This window comes from Pinus tabuliformis, chromosome X (genome assembly GCF_031772625.1).
Source record: "Pinus tabuliformis cultivar Carrire ecotype Pingquan chromosome X, CPIR1, whole genome shotgun sequence".
NCBI lineage: Eukaryota > Viridiplantae > Streptophyta > Pinopsida > Pinales > Pinaceae > Pinus > Pinus tabuliformis.
Window position 1 is genome coordinate 804745421 of NC_142308.1, and position 17627 is coordinate 804763047.

Here is a 17627-nt window from a genome sequence, read left to right on the forward strand (position 1 = left end):
TGGGGGTTGGAGAACACACTTGAGCCACCAGCAGTTCGAATTTATTGGCAGATCGAATTCAAGAGTAGCAGTGCTGAGGTACCGGAGGGAGAGCTAGTGAGCTCGAAGCAGTGAGAGAGGGTCAGGGATAGTAAGGTCGAAGGAAAATTTTTCAGTTCTGGTGAGTGTATTGTAGAGAGGCAGTGAGTGCCACAGAGAAGCAGTGCAATGCTTCAAAGGGGATTCTGTATTTTGCTGGGGAGAAGCAGTGATTCAGTGCCAAAAGCTAGAGTGGGAGCCTGGAGGCCAGGAGAGTCCATCTTCCAGACAACAGCTGATCAGATAGCGAGAGAGACACAGTTCCGAGTTGTGGGATGCAGTATTATGTAGGCTAACGTGAGGACTGCGCAGAGGTAGTAGAGAGCAACTCATCTTGAGCCAAGGTCAGTGTTGGATCGCCAGTGGGATTGAGATTTTTCTCACTAGACTTATTGTCAGTCATTTCTCTGTATGGATTGCTAGATTTGAGCATCCATAGTTTTGTACTCAGATGTAGTACTACATAATATTAAAACCCTCAACTGCTGCACTAGTTTTCCCCAGTTGGGTTTTTACGGGGACTTAGTCCAAAAATAACTATGTACTTGTGTATGTGTGCATCTATTCTTCTAGTGTTTATTTCTTCTCCAGTATTGTATTTATGAAGGTTGTAGTGTATTAGTTTCGATATTTACCGTAGGATGCAGTAAATAATTTGTTCAGTTTATTTAACAAATAGAAGAAACTTAATAAGTTGTCGCAGTAGGATTCGGGGTTTCCGAATTTTCACATGGTATCAGAGCACACATCGTAAGTCGGAGAGCTTAGTAGCAGAAGGAAAGAGGAATTTCAAATTTTTGCAGAGGCAGCAATTCGAAATCCTCAAGAGGCAGCGCAGTCCTTAGGCTAGGAGGGTTTGTTTTTTAGGAAAATTTATTTCTCTAAGAGAGTCGACAAAGAAATTATATTTTCCATATCAGAGCTTACCAGAGGCAAAGGGAGACGCAATATTTTCCTTACAGAGCAGATCTTCAGCTGAGAAGCAGTTTTTTTTGCAGCAATTTGCTAGTGCAAAATAGCGTCAGGAGGAAGGAAGAGCATACACTGAGGGAATTCTTTCCTTAGGGAAATTCTAGCCCAGAAGTTCAATTTTTCCTAGCAGAGGAGCAATAGTTGTGAGAAGATTTGCCCACTCCAACAGGGAGTGCGAAAAGCTGGGCAGCAGCTCTGTAGAGGAGAAGAGGAGGAATTCGACATTTTTGCAGAGATGGCATCAACAAGGCTAAAAGATTACGATCGGTTGGACAGAGCCTCCAACTATGTGATCTGGAAGGAAAGAATTTCATGTCTTCTAGATGAGTATGATCTAAAATCTTATATCAATGGCGTGGTAGCTATACTCGCAGATGTAGATCCACTTAAGGCTTACAAGAAGGAGATGGCAAATCCAAACAGGATGATTCTCAATGGGGTTCGAGATCACGTGGTGTCTCACATAGCTGGCAAAGATACTACTCGGTAGATGTGGGAAGCACTTGCTACACTATACGAGGGATCTTCTGAGCAGTGGAAGATGTGTCTTGAGGAGAAGTTGAGATGCATGAGGATGCAGAAAGGGGAGCGTATAAACCCATTCCTTACTAGGCTTCAGGATATTCGAGATCAGTTGTTTGCAGTAGGGTCAACGCTTGAGCCTACTGAGTTGGTGCGGTTTGCTCTAAACAATATTTCTGAAGAGTGGAAACTCTTTGTCCAGAGTATTTTGGGCAGTGAAAAGTTGCCAAAATGGGATTGTATGTGGGCTACAATGCTACTCTACAGCAGAAGGAGATGAGGCGAGAATTGGTGAAGACTACCATCACTGGCAGCAGCAGCAGCAGTGGGACGAAGCAAGTAAAGGAAGAGGAGGATGTGACTCTCACATCAAAGGGGCAGCAAGAGCCGCGCAAGAGGAAGAAGGATATTTCCAAAGTGAAATGCTTCAGATGTGGTGAGCTTGGCCACTACAACACTCAATGTCCTCTCAAAAAGGACAAGGAGGAGAAGCAAGATCATCAGGCTGCATCCGTGGAGATTGACAAGTTGTCCTCGAGATTGGAGGAAGAGTTTGCCATGATCACCGAGATTCCTCCAAGATGAGGTGGAGTGACTTGGTTTTGTAGCCCTAGAGAGCTACAAGATGGGCAGGATGCTTGAGGAGGTCCACCTCATGAATCAATACCTTGCTACGAGATCCCAAAGCATGCAGTAGCAGGATGGATCAGTGGCAGATGGTGTAGTCAGATGCCAGAGTAATAGATGCAGTAGCTAGTAGCGTTCAGATGCTGGGCAACGCAGTGCAGAGTTGGAAGCAGTGCAGTTTTCACAGAGTAGAGTCAGCAGCAACGCAGAGGCTTCAGTGACAGCGCAAAGTCTAGCAGCAGTCAGGACTCGGGTGACAGATGCATCATACTGACCATAGTTGGTTCAGTATTTTGGATTCTTTTCCATTGCAATTGCAGCAACAACAGATGGAGAGGGAGTTGCAGTGTTGGCAGCAGTTCAACAGGGCCAGTAGCAGCACATGCAACATTTATCAAAGTTGCACAGTAGTTGGTGGGTGACATCAGCCAAACATCAACAACGTAATGGGAGGTGGTGCATAGATAAGGTGTTCCTTCAATGGGTTGTAGCACTAGAACACATTCCTCACTAAGAGGGAGTGTTGATTTTTGTAGCATCATATGTGTTCTAGCCACGAAACTTTGTGGAGAGGCTAGAATACATGTATTCTCCAAAACCCAAAAATCGTTTCTAGAAATTCCACCTAGAGATGACTTAATTAAAATAATTAATATTTTTTTAATGAGACCTAAGTCTAAACTTAGGAGAGTTGATTAATTAAAGCATATTAATTAAGTCACAGTGAGAATCTTCTAAAAGAAGACATGGACCGAGTTCTAGTTAATCTTAGCCATCGATTATTTTTTAATCTTGGCTGTTGAAGCCTCAAAGAGAGATTATAAGAAGAAATTCGATGGGGGTTGGAGAACACCCTTGAGCCACTGACAGTTCAAATTTACTGGCAGATCGAACTCGAGAGTAGCAATGCTGAGTTGCAAGAGAGAGAGCTAGTGAGCTTGAAGCAATGAGAGAGGGGTAGGGATAGTAAGGCAGGAGGAATATTTTCCAGTTTCGATGAGTGCATTGTAGAGAGGCAGCGCAGTGCTTCAGAGGGGATTTCGCATTTTTTTGGGGAGAATTAGTGATTCAGTGCTAGAAGCTGGAGTGGGAGCCTGGAGGCCAGGAGATTCCATCTTCTAGACAACAACTGATCAAATAGCGAGAGAGACGCAGTTCCGAGTTGTGGGATGCAATACTGCGTAGGATGACGCAGGGACTGCATAGAGGTAGCAGAGAGCAGCTCATCTTGAACCAAGGTAAGTGTTGGATTTCCAGTGGGAGTGAGATTTGAGCATCCATAGTTTTGTACTCAAATTTACTACTGCATAATATTAAAACCCTCAGCTGCTGCACTAGTTTTCCCGAGTTGGGTTTTTCCGGGGATTTAGTCCAAAAACAACTGTGTACTTGTGTATGTGTGCATCTATTCTTCTAGTGTTTATTTCTTCCACAGTATTGTATTTGTGAAGGCTGCAGTGTATTAGTTTCGATATTTACCGTACGATGTAGTAAATGATTTGTTAAGTATATTTAACAAAGAGAAGAAACTTAATCAGTTGCTGCAGTAGGATTCGGGGTTTTCGAATTTTCATAGCTAGAATATTCCTTGTTCCTGGTCTCGTGGAAGGACGATCCAGAATCAATGTACCATATGTTGTTTCCTACTGAGCTTGCCATGCAAGCTATCAATGAGAATTATCGAATTGAGAAGAAAACACATCTACCTCAGCTAATGTGACCACATGAACTTTATTAGACCCCTTCTTCCGGTAGGACACATAGTAGCATAGAGCCTAAACTGGTGGCAATTGAAGCATTTGATCTTGCTCGGATTTTTCTTCTTCTTCTTGCTCTTCTGATTGGAATCGACCTTTCCTTGGCCCCTCTTGCCCTTGGCTTTGCTACCTTTGCCTGCCAAGGCAAAATCCTCCTTGTCCTTTGTCATTGTTGATCTTCCAACTCTCGTCCCTCTCCAGATTTCTTCTTGGATGCAGTTTGACCACAACCTCTCCCAACTGGGAAGATTCTCTCTACCACTGAATGCATCCTGGAAATTCTCCCAAGACTTATGAAGTCCCAGTAGCACAAGACTCACAAGATCATTGTCTACTACAGTCTCGCCTACTCCAGCTAGCTCATCTCGAACCTGGGTGAACCTTGAAAGGTATGTAATGATGGGCTCTCCTTTGCTCATTTAGATATTTCTGAGCTTGTTCTTCAATGCAAGCTTCTTGGCATCACTAGAACCCTGATACAACTGTAAGATGACTTTCCACATCTCGTATGTTGTCTTCTTCGCGTGGAGATGATGGATAACATGGTCTTTGAGCCCCTCAAGAATGATCCTCCTGGCCTTGGTGTCATTCTTGTTATGCTGGATCAACTGTTGGCATCTGTAGGTGGAACTATTTGATTCTTCACAAATTCTAGCAACCCATTTTCTTCCAATGCCACTGAGATCAACTACCTCCATGAGAAAAAGTTAGAGACTCCCTCTAAACAGTGATATGCCCTTAGTCCTTGGAACAACATACCACTTATCCAAAAACTGCTCTTCAAAACTCTAGCACAAACCTTCAAACTGAACTGCACTCTTCCGTGACTGAAGAATTTGGTGCTGGTCTTTATGTAGAACTTTGATCTGATACCATGTTAATTTTCTTGAAACTCTACACACTATTTAGATGAATTACTAAAAACAAGGAAACTGAAAACTAAAGCCAAACTTATTTTCACCAAGATACATAGTTTCTTAACAACCTATAAGCAACAGAAAAATACTAGAGATAAAAACACATGCACACAAATTGACACTTTTGTTTTACATAGGAAACCCAAAAGGGAAAACATGCTTTATTTGTTGTGGTATTTTATTGATTGTTCTTTGAGCAAAATTGGATCTATTACAATTCATGATGCTACTGCAGCCAACAATCTGTCTCTGAGAAATAGTCTCGACCTTGTTGAAATGTGTAACTAGGCTTGGTCTTTATAATGTCTATTGTAACCATGATTTTATGTATTTGATGAAAAGAGATTTTTATTTATTTATTATTATTATTTTGTAGCATGGATTTCATGCTCAAGGTCATTTTATGTACAGGTCAAGCACCCATTGAGTGCTTCTAGGGCTTTGTCATAAAGTCTACGAGTCATAGAAGTCATTGTCATATTGGGCATCTTGTATTATGTAAAATAAGTTTATTTGAGTCATAAGGTATGTCAAATATCCCTCCAAGACAAGTTGGCCTAGCAGTCAAACAAGTTGGCCTGATGAAAGGTTGTTCGACCTACATAAGGAGCCTATAAATAGAGAAGCACTCAGCCTCATTTGAGAATAATACAAGCAGTTCGTACAAGGACAAGAAAGGCAAGCAATACCTAGTGAAGAGAAGAAGAATCCAAGGAAGAAAAAGCGAAGTTGTGGAGGATTGCTTTTAGGCCTAAATCACTTCACACATGCGAGTTTAGGGCATCACTATGACTGCAGCAAGACCGAAACTTCAGAACTGTCAAGAAGCAGAATTTTGGGAGCCAAAGGATCAAGGAAAGGAGCCAAATTGCTAAGGAAGTAGAAGCACCTCAAGCGAAGGAGAAAAAGATTCAAATTCTACCCTAAGACATCCCACACATGCGAAATTCCAAGAGTTACAGGCAAGCCGAACAGTGCAGTACTGAAGCAGTGACCAAAATCTAAAGTAAGGGCTGAAAATTGAAGTTGGGAAGCAAGATTGACTGGCGTTGACTTTGTAAAGAAAATCTCATCAGAAGGAGGCTTGACTTGGTCTTGGAGGGGTCTTGATTTTGGGTCTTAGGTCTTGGAATTCATCATCTAAACATTCTATAAGAAGAGAATAATTCTTGTGGGTTTTCCTCTCAAGAGGAGAGGTTTTGGCCCTAGCTAGCAGCCTACATTTTGTGTCCTCTTCTCTCATTGATCTTCATTGTTTGGTAGTTGTTTGATGATATAGAACACTATAATAATCAAGATAAGAAGAAGCTAACTACAAGTAGATCAATTTAAGTAAAAGAACATAACAAGCGTTTAGCAAAGTAAGAGAAATCACCCTAATTAATCTGCCCCTACATTTCTCAACAGACATGACCTAAAAATCCTAATCCCTTGCTCCAAAATCCTTGTGCACTTGGCTCGTTTTTCCTTACGCACTTGGAGCTCCTATTTCCTAGTGCACAAGCTCCTAAATCCTTGCTTGCAATTGCTTCTCTTTTTTGTGCACTCCACACACAAAGAATGATCTGTCTTGTGATCTTGTGCCTTCATCCTTCTCTTTATAGATAGAATTCTGTCCATGCAAGGAGGCCTAGTCTTTAGTTGTGTTTGTGAGTTAACTGAGAGTTCAACTTGTTCTCTCCAATCAACACTGAAGTCTTAACTCGTTCTCTTTCCAATCAACACTGAAGACATAACTCATTCTAACTGAACTTGTAATTGCCACCTCATCCTATTGTCTAACTGAAGAAGACTCCAACGAACTGAAGCTCCAACATTATGCATGCAACCTTGATGACCATTCCAGTGAATTGGAAATCAACTTATCGTAACTGAAGTCTATCTCATGAACTCGCATCCATGCGAGAGAACGACTAAGTTGAGGTCTTCATAGGCTAAGGCACAAGCCAGAAGACCTTTCATCGCTACATTTTCAACATGAAGTATATTCGATGAATTCATAAGGATTTTCATTTTCTACAAGTTTCAATCTTCTTGTGAAATTACTGATTTTAGGGATGAGTCCCAGCCTTTGAGGTAGTGCGTAATTGATATGACAGATTTTGAGGGAAAATTTTCTTGGGTCAACATTAACCCATTCTTTTCTATTAATGGCAGGTAGAATGTGGTGTAAGAGGTCACCTAGATCCTCCTTGTAATGCTGTAGGCTATGTTGATAGACAAGTGTGGGGTATAAATCATGTGTACCACCATCCTGCATGGAGAAGGTCAAAGGTAAGCACCTGCACTCATGAGATCAATCTTCAAATACAGTAGGCTAAGATCAGAAGTTGTTTTACTATATCTACCAAAAACTTTCACAATATTGCAGTACTGTACAAAGAGCTCTCCAGGAGAAGGTCCAATACGCAGCGATGCACCCATGTGGTGCTGGGCACCATTTGAACCTGAAGGCATATTGAGGTCTGTCTTTACAAAAGAAATTATCTCAATTATTCATCCTTTATTCCTCACTTCTTGCGTCCATATAATAATTGATTCAACATTCTCATGTTTAGAGATGTATGATTCATTACTTTCTACGTTTGCAGTTCAATCTCTGCAATCCTGACTAGCATTATTGGAGTACACTATGGGCACGTTCTCATCCATTTTAAGGTTTATCACCAATGTCATTTTTCATTTTACAATTTAATAGTGAAAGTAGTCTATAGCTGGTAATGCTTGTATATGGAATCTGTATTTACTTCTGAGATAAGAATTACTCATTATTGACAGGGCCATACTCAAAGGCTGAAGCATTGGGTGAACATGGGTTTTGGATTCCTCATTCTGGGAATTATTTTACATTACACAGATGGCAAGTGAATTAAAAAATTACCTGATTCTCATACAGCCTTGTCAGTCGTGGCTCAGCTTGTCCCCTACTGCCCACTGCCATACACAATAAAATGCATATATGTGCATCTTGCAGTTTCTGTGTCCAACAGAAATGGCTGGTATTGGATTTTATAAATAGTAACTGTAGTGATAATCCACTGATGACTGCTTCCATGATCTTTCTTGCAGCAATTCCACTGAACAAACAACTGTACAGCTTCAGCTATGTTTGCCTTACAGCAGGAGTAGCAGGACTTGTTTTCTCAGCCTTCTATCTTCTGGTATTGCACAACATCTATGACAATAGAGAGATGGACATTCATCTTGCAATCAAATTATTCAATATAAGTTGAACAAATCTATCTTAACCCCTCATCTGTTATGTAATAAAGGGTATCGATTTTTTGATGTCAATTTCGAATGTCAGTGCTAGTATTATTGTTAACAAGTTCAGTAAGTGTCAGGTTAGACATCTCATAGGAAAGTTAAACTTTTAAAAGGTACATCTAATTTTTTTTAGTCCCATGTTTACACACAAATATGAAGCATTGATGGGACCCCTAGGCCTGTAGATTGTATCTCATGGCACAATAAGTACTTGTTGAAATGAATATGCATTTTTTAGCTAATCAAATGATGAATTCTGAAATGACAATGCATTTCTCTCTTACTGTGTATTGGCATATTTTCCAGATAGATATTTGGGGTTTAAGAAGACCATTCCTGCTCCTTGAGTGGATGGGAATGAATTCCATGCTCATTTTTGTCATGGCAGCCGAGGGTATATTCCCAGCATTTGTTAATGGATGGTACTATGACACCCCTAACAATACCTTGGTATGTATATCTGTCTGCATTCTCATTTTCACATTCTCTCACCCACACACTGTCCTTGTTTATTATGGTTTTTTTTCACATTATTATAACCATCTCTTATCTCTCTATTCACACACAAACACAATTATCTCCTCTCTATGTTTCACATAGATATAACACAGTGTGTGTGTGTGTATCACCTTGGAAGGAAGTCATATCTTTTTATTACCAATAAAAGGATTACATTCTGCGTATGCTTGAACATCATTCTAATATATTACTATAGAGACAAAAATACTCTATCCATCTTCATAAAACCCAGAGGCATACTATCACTCTTCGATAATTATACCCACGCTTCCCTTAATTTAGTCTCACAACAAACAAATTTTCCGAAACAAAAGCAATATACAGGATTTCTCCTGTTCTCAAAAATACATTACAGTCCATATACATAAGTCTTTCATCAAATAACTATTTGAATTTCAACAATTCTAGAAATTAGCAAACCAGAATTTGAACATTCTACTACTCAGAACTTAGTAAACAGCTTGAAACTCCAACTACTATCTTCAAGCTTTCTGGCTGGTTGATTCCTTCTTCGACCTTCAGGATCACATCTGTTTGACTCCCAGCAGCAGTCACTTTGATAAATCATCTGCTGTGTGTTGGGTTCTCTACAAGCATGATGATAGGATATGTTGGAGAAATATGTCTCCACTTTTTTCATCTGAGCTAGTATAAGGTGCAAATTCATATCCCCCATTCTGTAGCAGCCCTTCATCCAGTGTATAACCACATCATAGTCACCAAAAATCTGCAATTTTGTCACCTCCATGTCTGCTGCCAGTTTCATTAAGATCATTAGAGCCATCAACTCAACATAGTTATTAGTACCGCACCCAAGCTTGCCTTGAAATCAAGGAAAAGAGAATCATTTAGAAATAAGGTACCTCCTGCGGTACAAACAGTATGCTGCTCTGGGCTAGCACCATAAAAGTCACTCCAATTTATCAATTCATGGTTTCTTCCACATCCTGGGCTTCTGTGTCTTCTGATATATTTTTATGCTTCCAAACACTGATCTGATATTAGATGCACATTGAAATGGAGGAATGTATCTTGCCTGAAATATATCAGTATTTCAAGCTAACGATATGCTCCAAGAAACCACAACAGGAAGAGCTCTAAAACCTTTAAGCTCTTTATTCTGGGTCTTCTTCAAAGCCTCCTCCATATTCTGCCCTTCTCACCCTCTCCTACAGTTTTTCAGTTCCTTCATCTCTTCCTATACCTTACCAGCATATCTGCAATCATTAATAAATGATCAACTGGTTCTCCTTCCTTCTTATGTGGTGTACACCACCCTGGACCATTCTGGCCACATTTTTGAAGTATTTCCCAAGTTAGTGCTTTATTCCGAAGAATGAATGACATCTACACCTTTGACTTTAGAGGAGCATAAGCCTTCCACAAAATCTTTCACCACCAGGCCTCCTCTTCCTAGGTTTTATAGGAGTATATTCCCGCAGGGCAGGGTTCCTAGAGTAAAGTAGAACATCCTCCTTGCTTATTCTTATGTTGATCCACAAATACCTTCCAGTGGCCTACTTCCCTCTTTTTCAAACCAAACTCCTTTCATTTCTTCCATCTTTGCTGCCAAAATGAGGCAGATATTGGATCGGTTCCCTAACCTGGGGTATGAATTTCTTGACATTGTAGAGTAGCAATCAAATCCAATGGTAATCTGTAGGCTTCTCCACATCGAACCTAGGGATTGGCCCCTATTCTGATTTTATCCCCTTTGCCAACTTCCCATACTAACCATACACACGTACCAGAGTGAAAGACATTGCCAATGATTTCCAGACTGTAGACTCATTTTGGATTGTTTTGTTTTCCTTCCTATATCGCTCTTCCATGTTAAGGGGTTCAATGTGCTTTTGGTATATCACCTGCCTCCTTTGCCCCTATTTGGAAATAATCTTTCATGGATGCCTTTGAAATCCCAACCTCCAATTTCTTTTGGTTTAGTCAAGACTACCATTTGACTAGTGGAATTCCCTTTTTCTTCCTCTTACTATGAAAATTCTATCACTGCAATAACTAATTTATTTTACCTACTTATTTGCCAATAAGTTATTTACGAAAAACCCTTCAGTAAACATTAAAATAAATTCTGTTGCAGATATCACACCATAATACAGAAACAAACACATGCACAAGAATCAACACATCAACACAGATATTTTGGACAAATGTCCCCGGAAAAACCCAATGCGGGAAAACTGGTGCAGCATAGGAGGATTTTATTATTCAGCAATTCTTCAGTACAATTGGGTGCCAAACTGGCTTACCCAACAGAGAACAAATTCTCCAGCACTTCTCCCAACCTCAGCGTCAGGCTTACTGGCCTCTACGCAGTTCCCAGACCTACTGCGTCAGCTCTTGCCTCTCTACGTCAGCGCTAGGCCTCTTTGCACCACCCGCGTAGGCCTTCCAATGACTGCGCAGTCTGCTGCCTCTGCGTCTGCCTCTCCAACCTCTGCGCTGGTCTTTTGGTGCTGATCTCGACTCTCTGTTCTGTACCCGCTGCCTCCTGCTGCTCCCCAGACCACTAGTTCGAATTTCTCAGCTAACCCCACTCCAGAAATCGAACTGACTGGTCTCCCTCAGTGTGTTCTTCAATTGACCCTCAAGCCTCTTCTTATACTTTTCCTGTTGGTCCTTCAACGGTCGAGATTGAATCTCTAATCAACGGTTAAGATTAGATTTGGCTTGATCCATGACTTTTGGAACCTTCTAACCTATTTTTATATTAATACCCATTAATATTTTATTTTCCTAGAACATAATTTAGTTATCGGATCGGGCGTTCAAGCGGAGTTACGCCATGGCGATGGCTATGAAGGACGTTCGGAGAGCGAGTGGAGGGATTGGAGGTCTCGAGATCGAAACCCGAGCCTTCAAAGAAACCCATCTCAGCAGTGTAAGAAAGCGACCCAGGAGGAGCTTCATAGGGGAGATCAGAGATCCATGGAGGATATTACGAGTGTGGCCCGACACATTCGTTACAGCAGTGGAGGCAACCCATGCATGCTATGATACCCACTGGGTCTTGCGAGGAGTAAGAGGGAAGGCATATTTCGCTCTCGCCACCGACGACTGGGCCTCTGATGCGCTTGCTCGGACGCGCAACCCCCGGTGGATTCAATCTCTGCACCCTCAGCAGCAGGAGCTTAAAGATCCCAAGGCCAAGGCTCTGGCTTTGCTACCTTCCGTGCCGTCCTTGGAATCAAGCAAGAGAGAGCCGGAAAATGATTCATCCGCAGGGTCTCTGCATGGATCTAAGGCAATCACTTGCTATCCGAATCGCAGTCTCAGATTCAGATCGGACAAAGATCTGCCAGATCTGGTCATCCAGAAGGCAGAAAAACCCGTGTGCTGGCCAGATACAGAGATCTGCATGGGGTCAAAGCCCCTATCTGACTCCTTTCAGATCCAGATTTCTCAGCCTGCAGGCAGAACCATCATGCAATGGGTTCGCCCTTCAGATCTGGTGCAAGACCTCATACTGAATCTAGAGCGCAGAATGGGGATCCCATCTAGCCTTCTGCGACTTCTCTTTCAAGGTAAACAACTTGAAAACCCTCTATCCCTCTCTGCTTACAACATTTCCAGGAACAGCTCGGTGGTGGCTACCCTTCGTTTGAGAGGAGGTGCAGCGGGACAATCTTCCTCTACTCGGCCTTTCTCATACAAGGACGCAGTTCACTCTGAGAACCCCAAACCCCCGGAAGCCCTTAAATCCAAGGCCTTCTTGGTTGAAAAAATTGAAGAAGTTCCCTCTGTTGAACTCATGCATGAAGATCTGGCTTCCCAGCATCAAGAATTTGCAGAAAGAGCCATCATTTGCAGATTTAATGGACTGTGGCCTCGATCCCAGGATCTCTATGCATGGATCCATGCAAACTGGACACATCATTGTAAGATCTTTTTTTGCTCGAAAGGTTATTTCATTGTTCTCTTTGATAACATTAAGCACTATGAAAAGGCCTTAGCAGAGGGCCCTTGGTTCATGGGAACTGCAGGGCTTTTTTTGACTCCCTGGTTTCCAGATTTTGATCCAGCCACTGCAGTCATTACCAAGACACCGGTATGGATTCGGCTTCCAAACTTACCTGCTCATCTATGGAATACTCGTGTCTTCAGAGCTATAGGAGACACATTAGGCAGCTTCATCCATGGAGATTTTTGGCGGGAATCCAAAGGTCTCTACTCATATGCAAGAGTGTGTGTGGAGTTAGACCTGAGCAAAGGTCTTCCAGAACAAATCAATCTCAAGATAAATGACTTAGTCTGGACCCAGACGCTGGATTACGAGAACACTGTTTTTCGGTGCCGCCATCGCCAACAATCTGGGCATTTGTAGAATACTTGCCCATCTCGCCCGACAAAAAAGAACAAGGCCAACGACTCCAAGCCCAAGTCCAAACGATGGGCTCCATGCTCTCCTCCTCCAGTAGGGGATTCTGATTCCTCCAGTTCTGAAGATGAAGATAGCGATGAAGAATTGAATCAGGCCCCTCATTCTGTGGCCCCTTCCACCGAGGGCCTGGCGCCTTCCTCTGATTCAGCCATTGCTCAGAAACGTGTCCATTTGCCCTCTTCCTCGGATTCAGAAAAGGAGGGCTCCCTTGTGGAGGACCCCAATCTGCAAGTTGTAATCGCCCATCCACCCCAAAGTGGTTGGGTTGAAGTTAAAAAAAGGAAAGGGAAAAAGCTTCGTGTTGAAACCCCTACTCTTTTAGGGTAGCATTCAATGCTTCTTATGCTTTCAGTGACTAGTAGTAGCTCCTTGCTTGCTTATCTCATTTCCCGGAACCGAGGTTGATAGTCCTATCATTTCCGGTTGCCGGTATCCTGCATCTCTGGAATGTATCCTCATGTACAATATTTTACTGCTTAATAGAATTAGTCTTATCGAGAAAAAAAAAATATTTTATTTTCCTAAGTTTAGGCTTAGGAACTCCATTAAAAATATTAATTATTTTAATATCTCCCAAACCAGTTAGAATCTGCCCAAACCATTTCTGGGTCTTGGAGATCTCATTTGCTTTAGCCTCTCCACCAATTTTCATGGCTAGAGAACATCCGATGCTACCCCAAATCAACACTTGCTCTTAGCGATGACTGTGCTCTAGTAATACTCCACACTAAGCATTACTTTGATCATACGGCATCTGTACCTGTGTTGATGCTAAGCCTCCCTGCCCAACATCCTCTGCGTTGCTGCATCATGTACTGTTGCCCATGGCTCTATCATTGTCGCTGCTACATTTGTACTGCAACTCCCTCTGCATCCGTGCTGCTGCTGGTCCATCTTCCCAACACTACATCAGCACTGCAAACTCCTTCTCATCATGTTGCATCGTGCTACTGCAGTGCAACATCATACCCATTTCTGCTATTGAAATGGATTCTTTATCATCCCTATCTTCTCCTTGAAATAATCAAACTTAGTTCTTCCAAGGGCCTTGGTAAGGATGTCTACCACCTATTCTCCTGTAGGAGTGTAGCTCAACTGTACAGCTCCTCGTTGGACACAGTCTTTGACAAAGTGACACCGGATATCAATATGCTTTGACCGATCGTGAAACACTTGATTCTTAGAGAGCTTGATGCAACTCTGATTATCACATATGATCCTGGTCGCCTCCATCTTTCTCCTGAATAGGTTCACAAGCAATTTTCTAAGGCATAAGGTCTCGCACGAAGCTGTGCTTGCGGCTATATATTCTGCCTCTGTTGAGCTCAGAGCCACAGATTTATGTTTCCTACTGCACCAGGAGGTCATTCCTGATCCAATGTTGAAACAGTACCCAGAGGTACTTTTCTGATCCACTAAACTTCCCACCCAATCTGCATCAGTAAGTCCACTCAATCTGATATCCTTACTCCTGGTGTACAAGAGTCCATAATCGACTGTTCCCTGTATATATCTGAGAACATGTTTGGTTGCTGCCCAATGCGCCCTCTTTGGTTCCACCATGAACTGAACGAGGGTGTTGACAGCATAACAAATGTTAGGGCTGGTATTGATCAAATACATCAGGGACCCTATGAGCTGTCTGTATAAGGTGGGATCAACATCCTTGTCTTCTGATGCATCAATATTCTTCCAGTTGGTGATCATTGGAGTAGCCATGGGTCTACAGTCCTCCATCCTGAATCTCTTTAGGATCTCTGTAGCATATCTCCTTTGCCCAAGGAAGATCTCCCCCTTTTCCTGCCAAACTTCCAACCCTAGGAAATAATGCATTCGTCCCAAATCCTTCATATCAAATTCCGTGGTTAGATTCTTCTTGCAGTCCTCGATGAGCCTGGATGATCCTGTTAGAAAGAGATCATCCACATACAATACTAAGATTAGAGGCTCATTCTCTACAACCAGATAGTAGAGATTTGGATCTGCGTCATTCTTGACAAATCCCATCTTCTGCAAGTAGCCATTGGTTTGACCATACCATGCTCTAGGTTCCTGTTTCAGTCCATACAAGGCTTTCTTCAATCTGCATACATGAAACTTCTTTTCATGTGCCTCAAAGCCCTCTAGTTGTTCAATGTATACCTCTTCTTCTATCACCCCGTTCAGAAATGCCATTTTCACATCCATCTGATGAATTTCTCACCCCATCTGTGCTGCAAGAGATATCACTGTTATAATAGATGTATACCTGGCTACCGGGGCGAAGGTCTCTTCGTAGTCAATTCCTTCCTTCTGAGCATACCCCTTAGCCACAAACCTGGTTTTGTTTTTCTCAACACTGTCATGTGCAGCGTATTTAATCTTGTAGATCCATCTCGAACCTACCACTGATTTGTCTTGAGGCCTTGGCACTACCTCCCAGACATCGTTCACCATTATGGAGTTGTACGCCTCTACCATCACATCCAGCCAAACCTGATGTTGAGCTACCTCCTGAAAACTAGTAAGCTCCCCATCCTGAGCTACTAATGCCTAATATCTATTTGGCTATTTTCGTTCCCTCTTATTGTTCCTTGGCGCACCGATGAAGTCCTTTGCATCTTGCAAAACTTGACAAAGTTCCCTGCTCGTTCATCCTCTGCCAGCAGGTGCTTTTGTTATCTCCTCCTCATTGTGAGATTCTTCATGATCCGAGGAAGAATTCTTTACTTCCGTTGGTTGAAGAGGTTTGACCAATGGCTCCTCTTTTGACTGCTCCTCGGAAGGCATTTCTCGATATTTTCTGAAAGCCCTGTCCTCCATGAAATTCACATCTCGTCGAACTACTACCTTCCTGCTCCCTAGAAGATAGATTCTGTATGCCTTAGCATTCTCGCTATATCCCACTAGATATCCTTTCTCTGCAGTTTGATCCAGCTTCTTCCTCTTTTCCTCGGGTACGTGGCAATAAGCTAACCTCCCAAATATCCTGAAGTGACTGACTTCAGGCATCTTCCTTGTGAAAACTTTCTCTGGAGTAATCTTTCCCAATGCCCGATGAGGAGTCCTGTTCTGAACATAGACTGCTATGTTGCATGCTTCTGCCCACAAGAATTTTCGCATATCCTGATCATACATCATGGCCCTAGCTACTTCTACAATAGTCCTGTTCTTCCTTTCTGCTACTCCATTCTGCTCTGGATTGTAAGGAGTTGTCCACTCTCTTCTGATGCCCTCCTTAGTGCAAAAATTAGTGAAGTCCTTATCGAGATACTCTCCACCATTATCTAAGTGCAAAACTTTTATTTTCTTCCCAGTCAGATTCTCCACCAGAGCCTTGAACTCTTTGAATTGACAGAAAACCTCGTCCTTGGTTTTCAGAAAATATATTCAAGTTTTCCTTGAGTGGTCATCAATGAAGGTAAGGAAGTGATCGGCACCACTAAGAGCTTTAGTGGACGTAGGTCCGCAAATATCTGAGTGTATCAATCCTAGTACACTCTTAGCCCTGTTCTTACTTCTAGGAAATGTTGCTTTAGCATACTTTCCCAGAGCACATCCTCTGCATACATCATCTCGTTCCATACTAAGATCCAGAACTCCTGTTACAATGTTTCTGAGAATTCTCAGAACCCCATGGTGAAAATGTCCCATTCTTCTGTGCCATAGTTCGTTCAAATCCTTGTCTCCATGACTGCCTATTAGTGCCATTGGTGATTCTAGTTGTAGTCTGTACAACCTGTTGCTTTTGATCCCGATCTACACTTTCTTTTTCCAACTTGGGCGTTTGACGTATACTTTCTCTTTGATGAAGAAAACGTCATAGCCTTTACCTTAAAGTTACGACATGTAAAGTAAATTCATCCCCAATCTTGGTACATGCAGCACATTGGTAACATGGAACCGCTCTCTCGTTTCTATTTGAAAAACTATGGTACCCTTCCCTACTAGAGTACACTTTGCCTTGTTCCCCATGGTCATCTGAAAGTTCATCCTCTCCTCCCGATAATCTGAGAAACATTCCCAGATTCCCATCATATGCCAAGAGGCTCCACTATCTATATACCATACTTCTGCTAATGCAAATCTAGTCACACAAGCCGCTTCTTCTTCTAGCCTAGAAGCTAACATAGAGAAATCAAAGTCACTGTCTCTTGTGCAATTTTCTGAAAATCTGTGCGAGTCTCCTAACGTGGATGCCTCCGCATCATGGTCTCGACCCATAATTGATTTTCTCTTCCTATCTTTGATTACTTGCTCTGATACCGTGTAAAAATTCTGTCACTGCAACAACTGATTTATTTTACCTACTTATTTGCCAACAAGTTATTTAAGAAAAACCCTTCAGTAAACATTAAAACAAGGTTGCATGAAACGGGGAAACGGGTACGAGTTTCCGAAATGGGAAGCGATACGAAACGTGACCTCCCCAAATTTTGGAAACAGGGAAACGCGAATATATATATATATATATATATATATATATATATATATATATAATATATATATATATATTAGGACATTTAAAAAATATGTGCAATCATAAAGCATATATGATACATTCTAATTTATTACATTATGATAAAATTG

At 41.9% G+C, this 17627-nt stretch overlaps 1 protein-coding gene across 3 annotated transcripts in view; it reads left to right on the top strand.

Annotated features, from left to right (window-relative positions):
* The window catches only part of LOC149142237 (uncharacterized), a 229431-nt gene that overhangs the window by 140878 nt on the left and 70926 nt on the right, over positions 1 to 17627 (top strand). For all 3 annotated transcript variants that reach the window (XM_089446731.1, XM_089446733.1, XM_089446732.1), the window contains exons 7-12: positions 7031 to 7147; positions 7245 to 7336; positions 7465 to 7531; positions 7652 to 7733; positions 7943 to 8034; positions 8447 to 8590. In XM_089446731.1, the coding sequence (XP_089302857.1) occupies positions 7031 to 7147; positions 7245 to 7336; positions 7465 to 7531; positions 7652 to 7733; positions 7943 to 8034; positions 8447 to 8590 (594 nt within the window). The remainder of the gene's footprint in view (positions 1 to 7030; positions 7148 to 7244; positions 7337 to 7464; positions 7532 to 7651; positions 7734 to 7942; positions 8035 to 8446; positions 8591 to 17627) is intronic.